General features: G+C 39.5%; 1 protein-coding gene across 2 annotated transcripts in view; it reads right to left on the bottom strand.

The window, feature by feature from the left end:
• Positions 1-1,590: 1,590 nt before the first annotated feature.
• Positions 1,591-24,088, bottom strand: part of mapk4 (mitogen-activated protein kinase 4) — a 64,346-nt gene continuing 41,848 nt past the window's right edge. The window contains exons 4-9 of one of the 2 annotated variants that reach the window (XM_034170491.1): positions 20,896-21,040; positions 15,618-15,700; positions 11,196-11,274; positions 10,848-11,055; positions 6,903-7,068; positions 1,591-5,537 (exon numbers count right to left, since the gene is read on the bottom strand). In XM_034170491.1, coding sequence (XP_034026382.1) covers positions 4,602-5,537; positions 6,903-7,068; positions 10,848-11,055; positions 11,196-11,274; positions 15,618-15,700; positions 20,896-21,040 — 1,617 coding nt within the window. In that variant the 3' untranslated portion in view covers positions 1,591-4,601. Of the gene's footprint in view, positions 5,538-6,902; positions 7,069-10,847; positions 11,056-11,155; positions 11,275-15,617; positions 15,701-20,895; positions 21,041-24,088 lie in introns of those variants that run through there. The other variant, XM_034170492.1, reaches the window with a different exon arrangement.

Genomic DNA, 24,088 nt, shown 5'->3' with positions numbered 1-24,088 from the left:
GCAGGAGTGGCCCTTGAAACAGGAACCTTCCACACTGCTTGACCATGTGCATAAAAGTGACAAGTGAGTGCATATAAACATGAACTCCTTATGAAGATGGATAGTGTCATTTCAAGTTACACAATGAAACTTTGCCACATCAATCCAAGTTTGTAGCTGCATGCAACCCTCCACGTGTGTGAGGGCTGCATGCAGTTTATTGGAGAAGGCATCCTGTGTTGATCTGTAGGTCCTGTATGCATACTGGTCTTGGTCACGCAACACGTCTAGGGCATCCTTATCTAAATTTTAAACACATCTCAAATATTAATCTCACTGTTCAAGAGGACGTGTTATAAATGCATGACCACCATTTGTGCACATCGTCTTACGTCCTGCGTTACATTGTGTCCAAGTGACATCTCATGAAGAAAAATGACTGTAAAAGTGATGATTTGGTTGTGTTATAGTGTAGTATGTCTATATGCATTCCATTATTTTGGCTGTGATATTTTTATTTAATTTCTATGATCTTTTAGAACTTTATTTTCTCAGTAATTTTCAAGCAGATTAGAAATGTTAAGTAACCTGAATTCTTTTTTAAATTTTGACATCATAAAACCATTAAACTGTGCAAAATCCTAGGGGTGACTGTACATGCACACAATTAACTTATCGTACCTCGTATATGAAAGTGTGGAATGTGGATCATTTTAAAAGCGTGTTTCAGTCATGACAGGTTGCATACTCTCCATTATTTCAGCTCCTCTCCTGAAATGTGTTATTTGTGGATATTAAAATAGTTCAACAGTAGTGGCTTCAATTTAATACTAGTTTCAATTATATTTTGCAAATATTTACATTCATCATTCCTTCAAACAATCATATTCAATCTCACTATTTGATCAGAGCGACAGCCAATGGTAGCTGTTTATGAACATGTTGGAAATATAATATTTCCACAATAATGATTCTGAAATTGATAGTTACACCAGGAGAAAAGAAAATATGATCTCAAGCCATACCTTTTAGTATTGTTTTATTACTTTTCCAGCAAAAACAAACTGCAGAAAGGAGATCATCCGTCAGTAGTAAGCATTGAGATCCTCGCAGTTTTTCTCCAATAAAAAGCTGAAGATAAGAAGAGCCCACAAACATCTAATGCCTTCACAAAGCAACACATCATAAAACAGTAAGGTTTAAGCTTAAAGGCAGTGAGATCCATGCAGAAGGGAGGGAATATATTACATTCAGCAGGCGGGAGACATTGTGATGTGCTGAGGCACAGTTTTACCATGTTTACATGGCTTCACATACAGTAGTGTTCAGAATAATAGTAGTACTATGTGACTAAAAAGATTAATCAAGGTTTTCAGTATATTTCTTATTGTTACATGGGAAACAAGGTACCAGTAGATTCAGTAGATTCTACTATTATTGTGAACACCCCCTTTTCTACTTTTTTTTTACTAATAGCCCAGTTTCATAGCCTTAAGAGTGTGCATATCATGAATGCTTGGTCTTGTTGGATTTGTGAGACTCTACTGAATCTACTGTTATCTTGTTTCCCATGCTTGGCAACATGTTTGCGTTGTCATGTGGTCGCTGATATTTTTTACAACAGCACTTGTGTGGACAGGATTTTATTTATTTATTAAACAGGGCAGAAAATGCCAGTTTTCAAAAATACCCATGTAAACCTGTAGACTTTGCTGGGCTGGAAGACAATCAAAGACAAAATATGATCAATCACTGCATTTTCTACATTGCTTCATTGTGGATTCTAGAACCTTGTGTATACATGATCAGTTAAGATGTTCAAGTCAAACAGTGAAACAAGGATGTGTCAAAGCCAATAACAGTAATTATTATTATAATTATTATTTTTTTTTTTTCAAATTTTGCAATACTTTTTCTAGTCATCTGCACAGCTTCACAATTAGCATCTTATTAGTAATAACTTTAGAAAAAACTTGAAAAAATTAATAAATTGCGTAGCACCCAAATGAACTGTTTGCCGAACATACTGGAATAAATATTCCATTTGAAGTTTATTTGGCTCTTATGAGTGTTACCAATGTAAGCACTTTTTTGTAGGTTGGTCTATTTGCTATCTTATATGATTAGTGTAGTAGAGAGACTACAGAACAAATAATATCCTGGAGCTCTATTCCAAAAAAATCCAGATTTTAAAAAAGTATCTAAAATATATGTACTCCTTATTGTATTACTGTATTTTCAATATCTCAATATGCTTACTGGGTTAAGAAGCATTGACGGCACAGAGTTTCCAGCATTTGCTGTAAAAAGTATCTACATTCATTTGTTTGCTTTGGATTAATGCTCTTTGTGGCTAAATTAAGCAAAATTGTCACAGATATCCAGCTTTCTGTTTTACAAAGGAGGGATTCTTTCCAGTAAATGTATATTAGATGATATCTGATGTGTCACGCAGACCGGATTAAAAAAAATAGTAATAATAATCTAAATAGCGCAACCTTTATGATCAAACAAACAAATCATTACCATTGAAAATTTCATATGTGAACAAAACTTAATTCAGTCCGACTTCATGTGAAAGAAATTGTGCTCTAACATTCATTAATAGAACAAGAATACATTTAACACAAAAATAGCAATAGCAACAGTCATCAGAAATATATTATAGAATAAAATAAGAGTTGCAGAGTTATACAAGTTTACAAGGCATGTTGCAGAGTCACAGTTCAGTAAGTCATTGTGAGAGTCTTAAAACAGCAACAAATACATGATTCCTGGTTTACCAAGTACTATTATTTGACTGATTATTTTGCATTTATCACATTCAGAGAAACATGAAAAGATTGTTTCTTTTACACTCATTATTTGGTGAGCATTCATGAACTGGAAGACTGTCAAAAATAACATAAACCGAATAAATGCAGATGATTTTATTATGTCCTTGGCAGATGTAATAATGTTCTTTATAAGATTTATTGAAAGTAGGATGTCAAGTAAAAGTTGGCGCATTTTTTCACGTCATTCATTGAATTATTAATTTTCTATACCTGCTTATTCCAATTTCTGTCACAGGGCCATTCGCTTGCCTTATGAAAACATACAGAGTATGGCAATATCATGATCAAAACAACACATATATATACATTTACCGAAACAGAACTGTGAGACTTTTGTTGATGTTTAACATGAAAGATAAGCCAAATTTACCTGAAACAGATAGATTAAATAAAAACAATTTGCACACAGTGACCCTTTTAATCAAGGTGATTTATGCTGGTTTTGTGACATTTACTATGAGAGCACTGCTTGAGAATGCTGCAGTTAAAGCTCATAAAGCAACTTGTTGGACCACAAAGACAACTACTGAAAGTTAAGTCTACTTTAAGTGGAAAATGATCCATATCGATTTTTTTTTTCTGTTTTGAGAAAATCTTTTTTTTTAATTAGCTTTTTAACTAAAACTCAATAACTCCAAATCCTCTGATATATACAGGGAATGAAACAGGCAATATGCAAATTCATGGAAATCTATAACTTTGTTAGAATAATAATAATAATAATTTTTAAAAAATTACAAACAATAACTGATTTGTCTCCAAAAAGCTCCATACACCCATTATTTTTCCCAAAATGCTCCATATCCATGAAAGTGTCTTTGGTCATAAAATGTTCAATAGTAAAATAATTGCAGGGACTTGTCTCCCAATCCTTAGTCTCAGTTATTCAATAAGGTTAATCACCATCTCATACCAAGTAACTGATCATCACTGCCATTATCATTCAGTGGCCCACCTTGGGCACTTACCATTTCTCACTAGAAAGTCCGAACATTTTCAGTCACACCACTGCTGTCAATTAGTATAAGTACATCAAGGTTATTTATTTATTTATTTATTGCCTCTTTGATATAGTTGACCATTGGAAGAAAACTGGGTTTAAAGTTTTTGGGTAAATTATGGTAACAAAATTCACCATTGTGGACTCTGCAAAATCCAAGCTTGTCAGTGTTCATTTTGTTTCACTTGTTTTGAACCCACATTGAGTCTTTGTGAAACATTTGATCTCATTCAATATGGAGCACTTTGAAACAGTTGGGATTGGCATATGGTGTACTTTGCAACAAAAGGCCAATTTAAACAAGCTTAGTGCAAGGCATAAAGAGAATTTGATGCAAAATGTGTATTATATTTGGATTTCTATGGCCACAAGCTGGGGAAAAGAGGTCTTAACTCAATGTTGTAAAAATGGAGTACAGAGCATTTTGCATTTAAACCCTTTATTTGGAAATGTTACTCATTACTACCCCCAACAAAATGGAGGCAGAGTTAATATTATCACTCTTGTATGTCAGTTGCTTGCGAGATAACTCAAAAAGTAAATACCAGATTTTGATTAAATTCTATGAAAAGATGTCCCACTGAGCAGGGAAGTGCAGATGGAATTTTGATAGCGATCTGCCTTAAAATGTCCCTTTTACTTACTTATTTTTTTCAAGAACTCAACGTAGGATGTGACAAAGATGTGTTAATGTCCTGCTGGCACACACTACGTTTGACTTGGGCAGAGGTATGTGCTCTAGTTGTGATGCTGTGCTGTGGTGGATGTGGCAGTAACATTGAACATCAGGAATTGGGGGTCTGTTGTGGTGAAGTTCTGTTCTCTGGAAGTCTGGGAGCCTTCAAATTGATGTTTGGCTGTTTGCTTTCATCCTTCCATCCCACTTCTTTTCCTTTTTTCCCCTCTCCTTTCTCCTTGTTGTGCCTGCACAATTTCAGTGCTCGAGATATGAAAACGTCCAAGTCAAACAGCCGTTCTTTTTGCTTAACTGGAAGTGACTCCAATGAATCTTCATTAACAGCTTGACAGTCGCAGGAAGTGGAAGAAAGGGGTTGGGGAAGAACAGGTGAGGTGGAAGGTGATGCTGTTTGGGGTGACTGAGTCAGAAAGGGAGAAGTGGGAGAAGAGGGTTGGAGTGAAGGAAGTGAATTAGAAGAAGATGTGACAGGTGGAAGAGGACTAAGCGCCTCTTCATCACAGTCAACTGAGGGTTGGTGTAGAACTTCTGAATAGTGGAAGACTGGTGTTGAAATGTCAGTCGGGGAGAGAGGGATGGGAGGAGAGGAGGTGTAATAGGAAGGAGAACATTGTTCCAAAGAAGGACTGGGTGAGTGCAGACGAGCCTGAGTGCTCTCGACCCAGCGAGAAATTTCCTGGAATAAGTTGCCTGTTTCCTCCTGTCCATCTGCCTCTTCTTCTTTCATCTCTACTGTCTCCAACACAGTGCACCCTACTGGTTTAACAGGTTCAGTGGCCAGACTGAGGCTGTTACCCTTCCAGTGAGACAGATCCAGGATCAGCTTGGGCTCTGAGTAGTGCTGTGGTTTGCCCTCTCTCCAGGCAATTTTATCCAGATAAGAAGGAGAGCCAACTTTGTAGTCACAGGAACGGCCACAATCTAGGTCTCCGTATGCCAACCCACTGGCCCGTTCTAGAGAAGAGTGGGAGTTTTCCAGAAAGCGTTCTGCTGAGCTGCTATGAGAGTACTTTCGGGGGTCGACCTATATCAGATGGTGCGGCATTGCAAAGGGAAAGAATTAGTGGTTAATCACAAAATCATTCAGTTATGGTGTTAACTGATTGATGCCATTTATTTTGCATCTGTACTTGAATGGAACTGCTGTATGTCTGTATACTGACAGTCATATATTTTCATATTTACATTTCAACTTTTACTAAATAAAGTTACACTTGTTTATGTCTTATACAGTGCCTCCTTTCAAACCCCACCAAATGTGTTTTGGGTCCTCTGCTAACCTTCTTCCATCATATATAGAAAGGCACATCTGTGATGTTGTTAGCTTGGAGAGTGATCTTATAAGTGGAAGGTGTGTGTTTGGTACTGGGTCATGTCTGGGAGCATGGTCTTATCCAGAGCCAAATGATAATATAGTTAACTCAATGCGCTCATCTTAAACTTTATCCATCCCATTAGCAAGCACGATGCCACAGTGCCCCACGTAGATCAGTCTCAGTGAGGTGAACATCTGCTTTTGCCATAGTAACACGTCAAGTCAGCTGTAGGAGCATGTGTTGGTGCCACTGCATCCACCATACCGTGGATCCACCTAGATCCTCAATGGTAACCACCCAGGCAGACAACCAGCCCATCCCTAGATCCTGATAGTAACCACCTATCTACTACATTCAAGTGAAACACAGGTGTTCCTTTTGCCTTCTCTAGCTGCTGGCGTCCTCAGCACTGAGGCACCTGCATGCTGGAGCTGGATCATGCCTCGAGAAACACACCACATGCTCAAAATATGTTAGCTGATGTTCCCTCACCATGCAAGTGATACTCCTCTGTGTTTCTCAAAGTAACTCCTTATTTGACACAAATTCATAACAGTGGTACCCAAGGATCCTGTGAAGAGACCTTGTGCCAAAGACATCCAGTTGACTCCTTAGGTTACTAGTTAGCATTTTAACACTAACAACCACATAGTAAGCCAGAAAACACCAGGACCATGAAGACTTGAACCTTTGTTCTCATGCAAAGATGTCGCCATCATCAATCACCTTTGTCCAGCCGAGGCCAGTGCCGATATCAGCTGGGGGGCTTTTGCATTTCCAAAAATGCCACGGTCTAAGTAGAGAAATTGTTTACACAGAAAGGTGTGATGCAACTTTAAGGCACGTGGTGCAGGAGATTTAATTCTCCACAGGTCAAGGCAGTCCCACCTACTTTCAAGCAAGCCAGTCTTATCATTCCTGCCATGACATATCAAAGATTCCCTGTGTCACACCACAGACATATATGGCATATTTAATTAATTTCATTTCACCTTCCATTTCAGCGCAATAACATAACTTTAATCCTCAAAACTGCTTCGTCACTCTGGGCGAAATATCAAAGCATGTCTGACCTGTGCCTCCTCTAACATTGAGGTAGAAGTGGCTCGGGGGTCCCGCTGCACCTCCTCATCTTCTGTGGTGTCTCCCAGATCAGACGTAATGTGTCGAGGAGGCATACAGTGACACCTCTCACCAGACCGCTGCCAGCACACATCAACTGATAAGCTGTTCTCGTACCTGAAGGAAGGCAAAGACATACAGAGACAGGGATAGAAACTATAGAAATAGGATGGAGTATACAGTGTAAATTTAGGAATATTTTCTCCTTCAACCTAAACATCATTTTTATAAAGGTTTTTAGTCCTAAATATATGGAATTTTGAAAAAGTGACATCTTTAACTAGGCCAGTAAGGAGAGAAGTTATTGCTAATAATACAAGTGAAAGAATCTTTACCAGAACTGCAGCCATGGAAATGTTTGCTACAGGAATAAACTGCTTCTGATAATAAATAAATTATGAAGCTGAAAAATGTGCAATAAGAAGAAATTATATCACTATTTTCTCCACAAGACCCTACCCACAACTTAAAGGGGTCATATTATGCAAAATCTGTTTTATCTGTCTCTTAGAGTTAAGCCCCCATCACACTTAGCAAGAATGTGCAGTAAACAGGCTGATATTGTCATAATCGGACGCAGTCAGGAGGGAGAGAGGCGTGGTCAGCAGTGTCAGAACACAGCCAGACTACCTCGTTCACACCTGCACGATCGCTTCCATAGCGAATGTGGAGAACAATTCAGATGACACAGACACAATGTCCAAACGTCTAGATGGCAAACACAGGACCAGCATAGGGGGGAGCACTGTGTTCCTCCCTTTGCACAGTATCTGCCGGTACTGGACACCGGAGTCACGCCATATGTGTTAAAGCCGGCATTGGCATAGTCACTCACTCAGTCATGCAATCACACCTCCGCTTGTCCACTCCTTCCCAGCACTACTGACCTCATGCGTGTGTGGGGGGAGCACACGTGCGCGCCGTTGTCAGCTTCTGGACACTGCTGGCAGTGGGCCATGCTTTCCCATGGATCAGACGCAGCCTTTCCAATGAACTTTAATTTCTTTTTTTGTGTTTTGGCTCACTTCAGCAGCACAATGCAAATCTGTACACCACGATGGTTGGATTATCACATGGGATTTATTTTTGCCATAGATGATTCCAGCACACAGCAGCCGGTGAAAGGATTTTAACTACAGGCTGTGGTCCCGGCTCCACGTCCACCCTGCGCTGTGAAACACTCCTGGGCCATTGCTGGAGGTGAGATTCATATTTATTAATGTTGTCATGGCCTGATAAAGCAGTTCCGCGTTATATCTCCTGCAGAGTGAGAAGGTGATCAGGTATGTATGTATGTATGTATGTATATTATATATGTACATACATATATTACATCATTGAGCTCCGTTCAGCTCTGTGCCTGATGCGTGCAATGAAGCGTTATTCCGCATGAGACCACAGAGACACGGCACAGCTGCCTGTGGTATATACAGATACGATGGACACAATATTTCACATTATTTATGTCGTCCATGGGAAAGAATGAACAAATATCTGTACTGTAAGGTCTATTATGGATATAACAGCCTGTTCAGATTTGCAGCGGTGTGCCCTGCGCAGTGGTGTATGGTGCTTTCAGTTTGATTGTGCACTGTCCTCATCCACTGCAAATGATATATATGTGCCACATACATGTTGTTACATATCAACATTTCCTTTGCCCTCCCTGGCTGGGGTCCAGTGGAGGTGGATACACATGGCACAACATACCGGGAGGCTTTGCCGTGACGATCCATCTCAGAGCTCATTTAACGTGATCAGATCGTTTCAGATGCTGTTATGATGCTGTCAGAATATGTAAATTGATCAGATGACACAAAAACTGCATATAGACTGCCCTCAGATGTGCGTTCCATCTCAATGGCACCAAGAGTGTTTTTAACATGTGCAACACACTCGGGACAGCCAAGCGAATGGGACCAAATATGTAGACTGCCCTGAAATGGCTGTCCGTTGGTCTTCAGACCGCATGTCAGTATTTCCCGACTGTGGTCCGATGTGTCATTCTGACGCCATTCGGCCTCAATCAGAGTATGTGTGACAGGGATATAAAACAGAATTGAAGTGTCATGTTAAACATCATTGAAATCCCAGAGATTTTGTGTGTGTGTGTGTGTGTGTGTGTGTGTGTGTGTGTGTGTGTGTGTGTGTGTGTGTGTGTGTGTGTGTGTGTGTGTGTGTGTGTGTGTGTGTGTGTGTGTGTGTGTGTGTGTGTGTGAGTGCGTGCGTGCGTACGTGTGTACACACGGGTGTGTACAAATCAAGCATCAAGCTTCAACAGACCAAAATGAGGCACAGCTGGGAGGAGCAAAAGTTGCAGTTCCTTGACTGACTATTTGAGATTGGCTCCAGAAAGGCGTACATTCTCATAGAAGCCCATGTCAAAAGTCTAACTTTAAAGAAGAAATAAACATATTTACAGCCTGATAGAACATGGAACTTCTGTGCTCCAGTATTTTTATGAAGTGAAAATAACATCTTATTTAATGTTGGATACTAATGGTGTTAGCAGCCCACACCAAAGCAAACCATTGTGGAAGCCACTGCCCCGTCTCCAAAAATATGATTTAATAAATACCTGAATCAAGAATAGCCTGTTACTTTAGCTTGGATTTGGATTCTAACATGGGTCGTATTCGGGCTTCATTCATCCCACCCAGGTCATGTACAGTGTGTCACCCACTTTCCACCTCTTTATCTAAATTTGGGTTGGATGGGACATAAGCAGAGTAAGTGCTGTCAACATGGCTTCGAAACAGCTCTTCTGGGTCTCTCCAGAAAAAGCTATGGGTCAGATCATGCAGGATTTGTCCAGTACACATAGAGCAGCTGTGCCCAATCCTGTTCCTGGAGGGCCCCTGCCCTGCATGTTTTCTACCTCTCCCTGTTTCACTCGCAGGCAATTAACTATCAGGTGTGTTTAGCCAATCAAGAGCTGGAAGACACTACGCTTAAAAAAAAATCTGGTGTGACTTGAGTAGGTAGACGTGGAAAACATACAGGGCAGGGGCCCTTCAGGACCAGGGTTGGGCACAACTGCACTGTTAAACTGATCACTCCATTTTAATACAATAATTAAGTTAATGTAACTCAAACTTTGAAAAAAGTTATAGTCACTCATTTCCATTAAGCTAACTCAAAAATGAATTGTTGTCATAACAACTCAGTTCCTTTAAGTGCATTTAAAGTTTTGGTGATGTAGTGCATTCCATTCACTCATTTTAACTGAGCTTATGTAACGGAAGCCAGCAGGTGTCACTGTGCCTATGTAGTAGTTAGTAAACCTCACTCCCAACACCTCAAAAGAATTATCTAGTCACAAGGCCAGAGCCCTGGGTTTTAGCCTTCTGGTTAGAGAGTCTGACTCCCATGCCGGAGATCGTGAGGTCACGTCCCGAGGGGAGCGAATGGGCAAAGTCATAACAACACAATGCAGAATCAAGAAGTAAACCAAAGAATGCATCAAAAAATGTAATGCAAATTTTTTAGGTAGAAATTTGGCACTTTTTAATTGAAAAACATAAACTAAATTTACATAAGTCTAATTAACTATACATTTTTAAGTTACTAAAACTTTAACAATTAAATTTTTGAAAATTATTTTATTTAAGTTGGCAAACTCAAATGGTTTAAGGCAATCGGTTTCCTCAAATGGTTTGAGTTCAACTAACTTATTGAGATTTACAGTGGCATGGAGTCTATGGTACAAACTCACCTACCATAAGCAAAGTATTGGCATAAAATGGCTCCTTTTAGATGTCTGTGACATATATCACAGGACATACGGACCCTTGAAGCTTTTACACACAGAGTGACGGCAGGTCAAGTGAAGAGACATGAACAAAATGAAGAAATGGATGATATTTTCTGATCCACAGTAACATAAATCCACTGACCTGTCCCAGCAGATGCTGGATGTGTGACTGTTGCTGTGCTCAGTGATGAGGCTGTCCTCCAGTTCATCCTCAATGTGGAAAGGATGTGATGAGGTGGGCTCATCCTCTGGACAAGAGTACTGCTGCAGGAAGGGGTGGGAAAGGGCTGCTTCCGCTGTGAGACGATCCATAGGGTTAAAGGTCAAGATGCGCTCAAGAAAGTCTACAGCTGAGAGGAGAAAGAAGAAATGAGGGTAAAGTTTGAAGCCGTTACACTGTGTCATTTCACATCCTTCATGTCCCCCATCAGTTCCTGTCTGGATTCTCACTGTGTGACCTTCCGTCCTTTAGTTCCTCCCTTCTGCTCACCCTGAGCATCCACTTGTGGCAGCAGCTCAGAAAAGCTTCTTTTCACCCTCCAACCACGGCTGACATATGACGGCATCACCTGAGAAACAGTAAGAGGGAATTGTTGTGTTGTGCTTATTTTAATGTGCACCTTGTGTTGTACAAAGCTGTTCCATTCATTATACTATAGGTCTGTAAAAGTTCAACAAAGCTGCCACGAACACAGACAAAGCTAAAGGTTGATCAATCATTGAATTTTAGGTTGGGATTAATAACACTGCTGCAGTAGTATGTAAGACTTTAGCCAACTTGGGCTTTTACATATTTAGATGTTTTTATGACACCAAATTCTAATAACAGAATGCAGGCTGCTCCATACTAAACTTGTAAAATTCTGGTCTATACACTCAATGAAAATAGATTTCAAAAACATGATAGAATTAAACACAAATATCAAAGCCAAACCTTAAGAAACACAAACAGTATGGTAGTGCATGACAATACAAATAATGAATGTTCAATGGTTTGGATATTTCATGAGGTGAACCGATTAATTAAATATTTGTTCAATTGAAAGAATGTAAAAACATTCATTATTTGTTTAATATAATTGCTAAAATAGATCCTTGTCATTTGATATTCTATTAATTTATAAACAGAAAAGGTAATTACATTTGGTGTGTTTTACTACTGCTTAAGAGTCTAACACGAACTTTAAACAGGAGTCCAAAAACAATTGTGACGATGTAGTCCATGATACCATGCACTGACTTCGTGTACTTCCAAAAAAAAAAAAAAAAAAAGACTGTGTACTTCCTCATGCCAGTGAAAAATCATGTCAGAAATTTGTCCATCTTTCATCCTAACAGCTCTTCATGCCTCCAGACGGCTTATGGCATAGTGGATTTGTTTCTTTGTGTGTGTGTATTAGAAGAACTGTCAGTTAGCTCATTCCCATTGTCGTCTGTCAGCAAAACAAACTCTGCCATGCTTATCTAAACCCCGCCCCCATAGTGTGTGTATGGGGGCAGGGTTTGCAGCGTGCAATGGTACAAAATGTATGGAACCAAACTGCACGGTAAATGGAATGAATAATCCATGTCACATGACATACAAAGCACCATTCAAATGACAAGGATCCACTCAGCCATTAATAAATGTTTTATACACTCAACAAAAATATAAACGCAACACTTTTGGTTTTGCTCCCATTTTGTATGAGATGAACTCAAAGATCTAAAACTTTTTCCACATACACAATATCACCATTTCCCTCAAATATTGTTCACAAACCAGTCTAAATCTGTGATAGTGAGCACTTCTCCTTTGCTGAAATAATCCATCCCACCTCACAGGTGTGCCATACCAAGATGCTGATTAGACACCATGATTAGTGCACAGGTGTGCCTTAGACTGTCCACAATAAAAGGCCACTCTGAAAGGTGCAGTTTTATCACACAGCACAATGCCACAGATGTCGCAAGATTTGAGGGAGCGTGCAATTGGCATGCTGACAGCAGGAATGTCAACCAGAGCTGTTGCTCGTGTATTGAATGTTCATGTCTCTACCATAAGCCGTCTCCAAAGGCGTTTCAGAGAATTTGGCAGTACATCCAACCAGCCTCACAACCGCAGACCACGTGTAACCACACCAGCCCAGGACCTCCACATCCAGCATGTTCACCTCCAAGATCGTCTGAGACCAGCCACTCAGACAGCTGCTGAAACAATCGGTTTGCATAACCAAAGAATTTCTGCACAAACTGTCAGAAACCGTCTCAGGGAAGCTCATCTGCATGCTCGTCGTCCTCATTGGGGTCTCGACCTGACTCCAGTTCGTCGTCGTAACCGACTTGAGTGGGCAAATGCTCACATTCGCTGGTGTTTGGCACGTTGGAGAGGTGTTCTCTTCACGGATGAATCCCGGTTCACACTGTTCAGGGCAGATGGCAGACAGCGTGTGTGGCGTCGTGTGGGTAAGCGGTTTTCTGATGTCAATGTTGTGGATCAAGTGGCCCATGGTGGCGGTGGGGTTATGGTATGGGCAAGCATCTGTTATGGACGAAGAACACAGGTGCATTTTATTGATGGCATTTTGAATGCACAGAGATACCGTGACGAGATCCTGAGGCCCATTGTTGTGCCATACATCCAAGAACATCACCTCATGTTGCAGCAGGATAATGTATACAATTCTTGGAAGCTGAAAATGTCCCAGTTCTTGCATGGCCGGCATACTCATCGGACATGTCACCCATTGAGCATGTTTGGGATGCTCTGGACCGGCGTATACGACAGCGTGTACCAGTTCCTGCCAATATCCAGCAACTTCGCACAGCCATTGAAGAGGAGTGAACCAACATTCCACAGGCCACAATTGAAAACCTGATCAACTCTATGCGAAGGAGATGTGTTGCACTGCATGAGGCAAATGGTGGTCACACCAGATACTGACTGGTATCCCCCCCAATAAAACAAAACTGCACCTTTCAGAGTGGCCTTTTATTGTGGACAGTCTAAGGCACACCTGTGCACTAATCATGGTGTCTAATCAGCATCTTGATATGGCACACCTGTGAGGTGGGATGGATTATCTCAGCAAAGGAGAAGTGCTCACTGTCACAGATTTAGACTGGTTTGTGAACAATATTTGAGGTTTTAGATCTTTGAGTTCATCTCATACAAAATGGGAGCAAAACCAAAAGTGTTGTGTTTATATTTTTGTTGAGTGTATAACTGTTAGTATCAGACTAGTATCTCCTGTCATGGCAGACAGCGTGTTTGACAAACTGATGGTATTATTTCCTATCTGGATTGGGACTAACAAATTCATTCAAGTCTATTATATAAATAGTCTGATCCTCTTCTGTATTTCTTTTGACAAATAGTTGCTGTACAAATGTGGGACTGAGTTTGAATAAATGTAACAGCACAGTAATAGCACAGAAAATACAGATTTACAGTGAAAGTCTTTTGAAAGCATTGATCATGCCCATTGATTTCTATTTATGTCTGGCTGTCAGACACTAACCAAGCGTCTGACAGCCAATTCGCCCTATTTTGTTTATTTGTTTGTGAACAGCCTGGAACCCACAATTTTTCATATATCATTATGAAATTTTTACAGAGGATTCATATCCAGATAGGCAAGAACTGATTCGATTTTCAAGGTGATAGGTCAAAGGTCAAAGTCAGAAAAAATATTGGAAAAATTGAACATTGAACAAATTTTCAAAAATTCATAACTGTAAAAAAAAAAAAATCTAATTTCTTTAATATTTGAGAGCGCTATGTAGGATGGTATCCTTTAACGACTGACTAAATTTGATCTGGGTCTGATTTACTGCGCATACATCATTAGCTGCAGTTCACGGATTATCACCTCATTTCTGCTTCAAACTGCACTCCAGTCATCATCTATCTCAGCGACAGATATCTTTTGATTTTTACTGTTATCATTTCCACATAAATTCAGCATTATTTCATCATAAAAGACAAAGGAAGCAATCAGAGCGCCACGGCTACACGAGCTGCTAGCTGATGTGTTCACTGCGCATCATCCATTTCAAAGCGTCACAGAATATAAATGGTAAATGGAAATGGACTGCATTTATATAGCGCTTTTCCATCTGCATCAGAGGCTCAAAGCAGTTTACAAATAATGCCTCACATTCACCCCGGTGTCAGGGTGCTGCCATACAAGGTGCTCACTACACACCGGGAGCAATAGGGGATTAAAGACCTTGCCCAAGGGCCTTAGTGATTTTCCAGTCAGGCGGGGATTTGAACCGAGGATCTTCTGGTCTCCAGCCCAACGCCTTAACCACTAGACCACAGAGTATCACCTTCTTTCTGCTATAAAACTGACTTTAGAATGATTTAAGAGGTTTTACCTTGTCATCTGATGGTTAATAATCACATTAATCTATTTGATCGCTTTGGGTGAAGAGACTCTGTCTCAGATGAGCGACTGAGCTCCGAAATCATGCATGCGCAGTGGAGGTAGGGCGGACCGTTCGGTCTGAGACACCGGATTACAGATTTTGTAGCCATTGAAAACCACAATTGTGTGTGTGTGTATATATATATATATATATATATATAGTACATTATATGTTAATCAAACATGCCCCAATCACTCTCATATTTGAAAGTGAGGTGCAGACTGACGCTCACTATCACCTGACAAAGTTTTATATGGATCTGATCCAGATTCTGGATTTTGTGGACATTTGAATTTAATAGTGAAAAGCCCATTTGGGGTACATTTTGCATCAAATCTCAAACAAAAGTGCCTCAGTCACTCATTTGTGGCAATAAGGTGCAAACTGGCACTGGCTCTAGTCTACTCTATTTCCTGGTTCCATATCCGTTAAAGACGGTACAGAGCATAACACAAACTATAAGAACTTTATGTATATGTAAGGCTTACACAGGGGTTACCTGTAACAGGTCCTGCCTGTCTTCCTCTCTCAGCACTGGCACTGTGTCCAGAATCAGCTGCATCTGTTCCAGCTCATGAGCTCCTGGGAGGGTAAATGCACAACTTAAGTGCAAGAAAACGACACACAAAAAAGTGAACAAGTAAAAATAACATCCCTTAAATGTCGTATGAAAAAAATGCAAAATCAGAGCTTCAAACAACGTAATGCTCATGTGGTTTAATGCAAAGAGTATTTACAGATTCAGAATTTAAACTTTACCACTGAGCTACTGTATATAAACACACTGACCACTGTAGGAACGTCAGAAAGCAGCAGTTTGTTTCGTACACAGTGTCCCCTGGTGAACAATAATTAATTAACTCTGCTGCCACTTCGCTGAAGGATCAGAGAAACAGAGTAAACTGTTTTTTCCACATTTTCTGTGTTGAATTCTAGCAGATAATCATCAGAAGAACACCGGGGAGCATTTGGCACCATCTCTGTGGAGGTCAGATGAACCTGTCAGCAGGAACTACATCTGCTTCAGCAAGAATTCCACCGTCATCATTGTTATTCTGGTCAGGCAAAGAAGGAGCCTGCAAAAAGTGAATAAAGTGTCTTTGGAGGAGAACAGCTGGAAGAACCACTCTCCTCAGCTTTAATGAGACGTCACCTTTCCCATCATCAGAACTTTATATGGTCTAACACAAAATATTCATGACTTAATTTTGATTTATTCATCTATTAGTGACTCATATTATAAAGTAGTCACTAAGCTGCTCCAAACGCCTGATTTGCTTCCTCTTACCTTATTATATTTTGGCCCGTTTGCTTGTTTGTTTTTTGTTAGTTGAATGTCTCAAAAAGACATGAATGTATTTCAGTAAAAATTGGTAGGCCATGATTCCAAGAAGCAGCATCAATTTTTATGACCATTTCTGCAATGTCATCATGATTTCTATGGCACTGGTATTTGGTAAATTTGGTAGATTTTCTCTGTACTTAAGAGGAAAAGTATACAGTGAGTCACTCTGTGAGCAACTCAGTCACTCAGGCAGTGGAGCTGCATAATTTCCATAAGTAACGGGATAAAAAGTACTGCACAGTCAGCTCTGAAATTTTGGGATCTAAGAGATACATGTGAGAACCGGTGGATCTCCTTTTCAGGTCCATGTTGGCATATTTTATCATGCACAATGACCATAACATAAAATAAACACAGACAAGCCTATCAAGTGCAAATCTAATATGCGATCCAGACCAATTGTCACAGTAACTGTCTGATATGGGAAAATATCAGACCGGAAATCAGCTAATCAGAGCATGCGTACTGTCGTAGCCATATAATAAAAAAGATTATTTACAAGTATTATACCAAAGTGGCCTATTACTTCAAGTTGTAGAAATTTGCTTTGAGTTTGCGTTTAAGGAAGATAATTTGAAAATTTTTTATATTGAGAAGCCTGATTTACTTTTTGTATTTGAAATGGCATAAACAAATTAAAATATGTGAAATACCAAGGGGCACTGTATATATACTCTGTGTGAGTCACAGCTGGTTCACACCAGTATGAACATATATTGCCACAGACTATTGTTTTTTTCCCTATATGTATTTTCCTGATTTTATTTTATTTGATGTTTATTTGACTTGATTTGGTGGCACGGTGGCTAAGTGGTTACCACTGTTTCCTCACAGCAAGAAGTTGCTGGGATCTCTGGCCACCTGGTCCTTTCTGTGTGGACTTGGAAGGTTCTCCCTGTGTTCATGTGGGTTCCCTCCATGTGCTCTGTCTTCCTTCCCCTTTCAAAGACATGCAGGTTAGGTGAATTGGAGATTTTAAATGGACTGTAGGCATGTATGCGAGTGTGAATGAGTTTGTCTGTCTACATGTTGCCCTGTGATAGACTGGCATCCTGTCAAGATATGCACCCATCGATTTCTATTTAATCTGCTAGATGGCGGATGCAGCCCATGAGCTGTTGCCAGGCATCCGCCATCTTTCTTAGCGTTATTATGCGTCGTCAGGCATTAGATTAAATAGAAATCGATGATTCGCCGGCTTAAACTTGGGTTAAAGTGATCTGAAAATGCTGTTTTGTGCAGCGTTCGGGTGCAGCAACAAGCTGACAAAGTATTGCCAGGTGGTCAAATAAAGGTTAAAGAAATAAAAAATAAATAGTGATAAATTGTGGAGTGAGCTTTCATAAGTGTGTATTATATGTAATATTAATGATGTGGGGAAATGACTAAAATTACTAAATAAAAGGTTAGAAAAGGATCTTTTTTGTGTTTGATCTGTATTCTGTAAAGTAGTGACTTCAGCTTTACTGCCTGAATGCTTTGCCGTGAGAAATATTGCACACATCGTTTAGCGATTCAATTAGAAGTCTCACTTTCATAAGTCTCAATTTATCTCTTTTTAATTAGCCTCAGGGTTTTTCTTCACATCAGGTTTTCCATCCTGAGATATTCTGTTAGAGCAAATTCATAGAATGGAAATGCTTTTCTCTCAATTTGTTGGGTCACATGACAGTCGCTTTGACATTGTATATTCTACTAATATACATGAATAATATTAAATTCTTTGTGATATACTCCATATTCCAGTGTAATGTTTTCAGATTTCTTTCAACTTGGTCCAGAAATTAATGAATAATCTTACTTTCACCCTGGCCGGCATGGCTGTTTCAGTTTATTTTATTTTATATTTTCACGGAGAAACGCTCCGTAAAAGAGGCATAGCAGGTGGGTTAAGAGCAGACTTTAATATTAATATCTAATATGATGCAAGCGTGCAAAGCTCTGACTTTCACCCCTGATTATTTCCCATCTTTAACTGCATAATGACATTAATTAAGGATCAGACTAGTATCTTGTGTCATGGTAGACAGTATGTTTGACAAACTGATGGAATTATTTTCTATTTGGACTGGGATGAACAAATTCATTCAAGTCTGTTATATAAATAGTCTGATCCTCTTCTGTATTTGTTTTGACAAATAGTGGCTGTACAAATGTTTCAGTCAGGTTTTAGAATTCATCATAGTACAGAAACAGCATTAGTGAAGGTTACAAATGATCTTCTTATGGCCTCGGACAGTGGACTCATCTCTGTGCTTGTTCTGTTAGACCTCAGTGCTGCTTTTGATACTGTTGACCATAAAATTTTATTACAGAGATTAGAGCATGCCATAGGTATTAAAGGCACTGCGCTGCGGTGGTTTGAATCATATTTGTCTAATAGATTACAATTTGTTCATGTAAATGGGGAATCTTCTTCACAGACTAAAGTTAATTATGGAGTTCCACAAGGTTCTGTGCTAGGACCAATTTTATTCACTTTATACATGCTTCCCTTAGGCAGTATTATTAGACGGTATTGCTTAAATTTTCATTGTTACGCAGATGATACCCAGCTTTATCTATCCATGAAGCCAGAGGACACACACCAATTAGTTAAACTGCAGGATTGTCTAACAGACATAAAGACATGGATGACCTCTAATTTCCTGCTTTTAAACTCAGATAAAACTGAAGTTATTGTACTTGGCCCCACAAATCTTAGAAACATGGTGTCTAACCAGATCCTTACTCTGGATGGCATTACCCTGACCTCTAGTAATACTGTGAGAAATCTTGGAGTCATTTTTGATCAGGATATGTCATTCAAAGCGCATATTAAACAAATATGTAGGACTGCTTTTTTGCATTTACGCAATATCTCTAAAATTAGAAAGGTCTTGTCTCAGAGTGATGCTGAAAAACTAATTCATGCATTTATTTCCTCTAGGCTGGACTATTGTAATTCATTATTATCAGGTTGTCCTAAAAGTTCCCTAAAATGCCTTCAGTTAATTCAAAATGCTGCAGCTAGAGTACTAACGGGGACTAGAAGGAGAGAGCATATCTCACCCATATTGGCCTCTCTTCATTGGCTTCCTGTTAATTCTAGAATAGAATTTAAAATTCTTCTTCTTACTTATAAGGTTTTGAATAATCAGGTCCCATCTTATCTTAGGGACCTCGTAGTACCATATCACCCCAATAGAGCGCTTCGCTCTCAGACTGCAGGCTTACTTGTAGTTCCTAGGGTTTGTAAGAGTAGAATGGGAGGCAGAGCCTTCAGCTTTCAGGCTCCTCTCCTGTGGAACCAGCTCCCAATTCAGATCAGGGAGACAGACACCCTCTCTACTTTTAAGATTAGGCTTAAAACTTTCCTTTTTGCTAAAGCTTATAGTTAGGGCTGGATCAGGTGACCCTGAACCATCCCTTAGTTATGCTGCTATAGACGTAGACTGCTGGGGGGTTCCCATGATGCACTGTTTCTTTCTCTTTTTGCTCTGTATGCACCACTCTGCATTTAATCATTAGTGATCGATCTCTGCTCCCCTCCACAGCATGTCTTTTTCCTGGTTCTCTCCCTCAGCCCCAACCAGTCCCAGCAGAAGACTGCCCCTCCCTGAGCCTGGTTCTGCTGGAGGTTTCTTCCTGTTAAAAGGGAGTTTTTCCTTCCCACTGTAGCCAAGTGCTTGCTCACAGGGGGTCGTTTTGACCGTTGGGGTTTTACATAATTATTGTATGGCTTTGCCTTACAATATAAGGCGCCTTGGGGCAACTGTTTGTTGTGATTTGGCGCTATATAAAAAAAAATTGATTGATTGATTGACTGAAATGTGGGACTGAGTTTGAATAAATGTAACAGCACAGTAATAGGACGGAAAATGCAGATTTACAGTGAAACTCTTTTGAAAACATTGATCATGCCCATTGATTTCTATTTATGTCTGGCTGTCAGATGCTAACCAAGATGACGGCGCTTTGGCAACAGCCAGCGAATGAGTGGATCGCCCCGATCCTCCATCTAGTGAGTAAATAAAAATCGATGTGGCTACAAATGCTAAAAATGCACAAGACAAATAGTAACGGAAAAAAAAAGACTAAGACAGCATCAACCACATTAATTAAAAACATCAGACAGTGCTGACTGGAGCAGGTGACAGTGATGCTAACAGTTGTTACAGATATATGCAGAGTTGTGTGAATTACACATATAATACAAATAAATAATTTTAATTCACACTTAATATAGACAAATGAAGTTTCCACTCTTCCTAAATAACATATGCTGTGACCGCAAGTTAGTCATCAATACTCCAACAAACCTCTGTAAAGATGAAGTACAAATACAAATGATGTGATAATACTTCATTATATCATGAAATGATTCATCAGTATTTTGTCTTTTGAAAGACTAAAGTCGATGATAGACACGTCGTGGAACTCATAAAGGTACCTGCAAACAGCATGTGTCCAGTCAGCATTTCAGCCAGTATGCAGCCAGCGGCCCACATGTCTATGGCCTTGGTATAGTTGTTGGGAGAGAGAAGCAGGCGAGGGGAACAATACCACTTAGTCACCAGACCCTCTGACAGATAGCCCTAGAGTTGCAGGTGGAAGGGTGAGTGAAAGAAAGAGAACAAGAAAGAGAAGCTAGTTTTAAAGACAGATAACAGATATGAGCTGGAGTGTTAATGGTGATAAGCATGCATTGGCTGGAGGAATATCGTCACAGTTGTTGTGCATGCATACGTGTTCATGCTGCATATACAACATACAGCAGAAGTGAGTTTGACCCTGCACAATGTCACTTACTGTAAATGTCAAATCATTTGAAATTATGTCATTTCTCTAACATTGCATTATATCTAAGCTGACAAGTTGTGCTTTCTCTTATGAACAATTAAAAAACTCCACAAACTTCTGAAAGACTGTATTAAAAATACAGAATACAGAGTACAAACTCAATGCAGCAAAAGCAAAGACAAGTATGCAGTGATCACTTTTAAAGACAGTTTTTTTTTCTAGACAGGTCGAGATGAATTCAAAAACATTTCAAAATCACTTAATATATCTTTACATTCAGTTAAATCAGTGGTATTGTAGGGACGGGATGGGGCAAGACAAATTAATGAGGCACAGTTTAATTTGGCTGATATTGCTTTTTAAAGCTATCTATCTATCTATCTATCTATCTATCTATCATTTAACATACATAATGCATGTCACTTTTAATAATTCCACTATAAAGGTAAACTGTGACTTTATTTTGTTCAATAAAAGTTACTGTTTTGAATCATTTACATTTTTTAAAAGAAACTCCAGTAGAGTTTAGAAGAAAAAGATGTGTGTGTCAGAGTTGGGGGAGCTCAAAAATATTCATCTACAAAAGGGGCCCTGAAGAAAATGTCGGAAATGACTGATTTAAATCATTCCACGATAAATAAATAAATAAGAAAAAAAAAGTGTATGATAATGTGTGGTCATTTGGTTTGGAGCTGACTCACTTCAAAAACTGAGTGACAGAACGTAACAGAGGAGTGAGGGAAGCTTTCAAGGCACTTATGGACAACTCTGAAGGAATTACAAGCTTCTCTTTGTGTGACTGGAGAAACTGGGTACAGGGCAACTTTTGTCTGTTGTTGCACCAGCAATTGCTTCATTTTAGAGTGAAACAAAGAAGGACTTTTTAAAATTAAAAACAGATTAAATCTAGACTTGAATGTGTCATATGCCATCAAGGAAATTGTAATTGAAATTTGTCTTTTTAAACCAAGGACTTCTTTGTAATAGTCTTCTCAAACCTTAAACCCTAAAGCTGAACCCTGACATTAACACAAAACCCTAACACTAAATCTCAGTTCCTATCCCTAATCCCCACCGATGAACCCTAATCTCAACCTGAACATTAACACAATCTACTTAATTTGCCATAGAATAACAGGGCAACAGGTCACTCCTGGCCATGAAACAGCTTCTCAGTCGCTTAAAGCCTCTGAAAATGGAGGAACTACATATAAAATTGGCAGTTATTCCTTAATGGTTATCACAATATATTTGTGAAAGCCCTTGAATTAAAGCTGAATGTCTACAATGCAAACACCTCTTGAATCCCTTGTAGTGGTTTACAGAGGCAAAATTATTGCTTCACTGTCCACATGCTTATCCGGCTATAGTCAATAACTTGGAAATGTTGGCTGAATGATTTAGATGAGTTTATTTCAAAAGGTACACATGTAGTGAGTTTTGTTGCATTGAGTTTCTATTTTGGAGCCTGTATTTTCAGGGTAGTCCTTCCAAGTACAACATATAATTTGGATTTTTCACAAAAGGAGACATTCATGAAGTGCAATTGCCAAGAGGTGAAAGAATTTTGAATGATTTGACATTCATGTGCTATCATTTTGTTGTGTAGTGTTCATTGCAACCGTGCAGACATTTTACTTATAGTTATTTCTGTTGCAGTATAGGTGGCAAATGTCAGCTATGACAACTCAAAATAAACTCAGACTGTGATTTTGTGCCATGAGGATGCAAACAGGCTGAAACACTTCGCTCTGCGTGCACCAACAATCTCTGAATGTCACTGAGAGGCTTTGATGCTGCGTTGTTTTACACCATGCTGCCTCTCGTTAGGACTGCTCTCAAAAGGCTCCTTTATGCTTTGCTTTTTGTAAATCTCACATGTACTGGCTAACTGCAGTGATGGTGAAAACATATTAATGTAGAACCCAGCTTAGTGACTGTACAGTATGTGGGATATTTTTGGCTGCCTGTCATACATCACTTCGTCTCTGTACCTGCTCCACTTTCACTGTCTCACAGTTCCCAAACTAACTCTAAGCTCTGCTGTATCATTTTTAATACACCAGTGTCTTGCACATTCTTTAGTCATTTTTGAATAGTTCTACTATACAACAAAGTACTCATCTTGCAGTATTACACTTTTTATTTGTGTGCGCCTGTGATTTTAGGGCAACAATCACACATTAATTGGACAATTCGATGCTCTTTGGGCTGATTTCTACCAAACCTGATAAGTTCCCTTAAATGGTTTATTTTGGCAAAGGTCTAAATCTTGGGAGCCAAAGGTCAAAACTGGTTTTACCATTTTACCATCCAATTTGCTTGAACTTGGCACACATATGGAAGTGGGTTCTGGAATTGCCCAGCAAGGGCAAATATGCAAAAAGTCAGTCACCTTTGCCAATGTCTTTTTATTGGCGTATTCCTTCCAAGTGTTCTTTAAGGCTGACCTTAAAGAATTTGTTTAGGCAAAGGTCAATGTGAAGGAATTTGATGTTCAACCTGATTTGGACAAAAATGTGGCACATACTCATGTGGATTACAGAATGACGCTGGCAAGGTCAGCCATGGATCAATCATTTGTATGAAGGTCAAGGTCATTGTGTCACAATTTCAAACCTCCAGGCCACCACCTTCCCAATCTGTAAATTGGCAACCCTGTAAACTGGCAAACCTGTCGCCAGTGGCGCCATGTCCTTTTCAAAGATGACAGCAGGTTCAATCTGAGTCCATGTGACAGACGAGAAAGGTTCTGGAGAATGTTATGCTGCCTTCAACATCATTCAGCATGACCAGTTTGGTAGTGGGTCAGTGATGGTCTGAGGAGGCATAAACATGGAAGG

The sequence above is a fragment of the Thalassophryne amazonica genome, chromosome 5 (assembly GCF_902500255.1).
Source record: "Thalassophryne amazonica chromosome 5, fThaAma1.1, whole genome shotgun sequence".
Classification (NCBI taxonomy): domain Eukaryota; kingdom Metazoa; phylum Chordata; class Actinopteri; order Batrachoidiformes; family Batrachoididae; genus Thalassophryne; species Thalassophryne amazonica.
The sequence above is the reverse complement of the archived record's forward strand: the minus strand, read 5'-3'. Positions and strand labels throughout refer to the sequence as shown.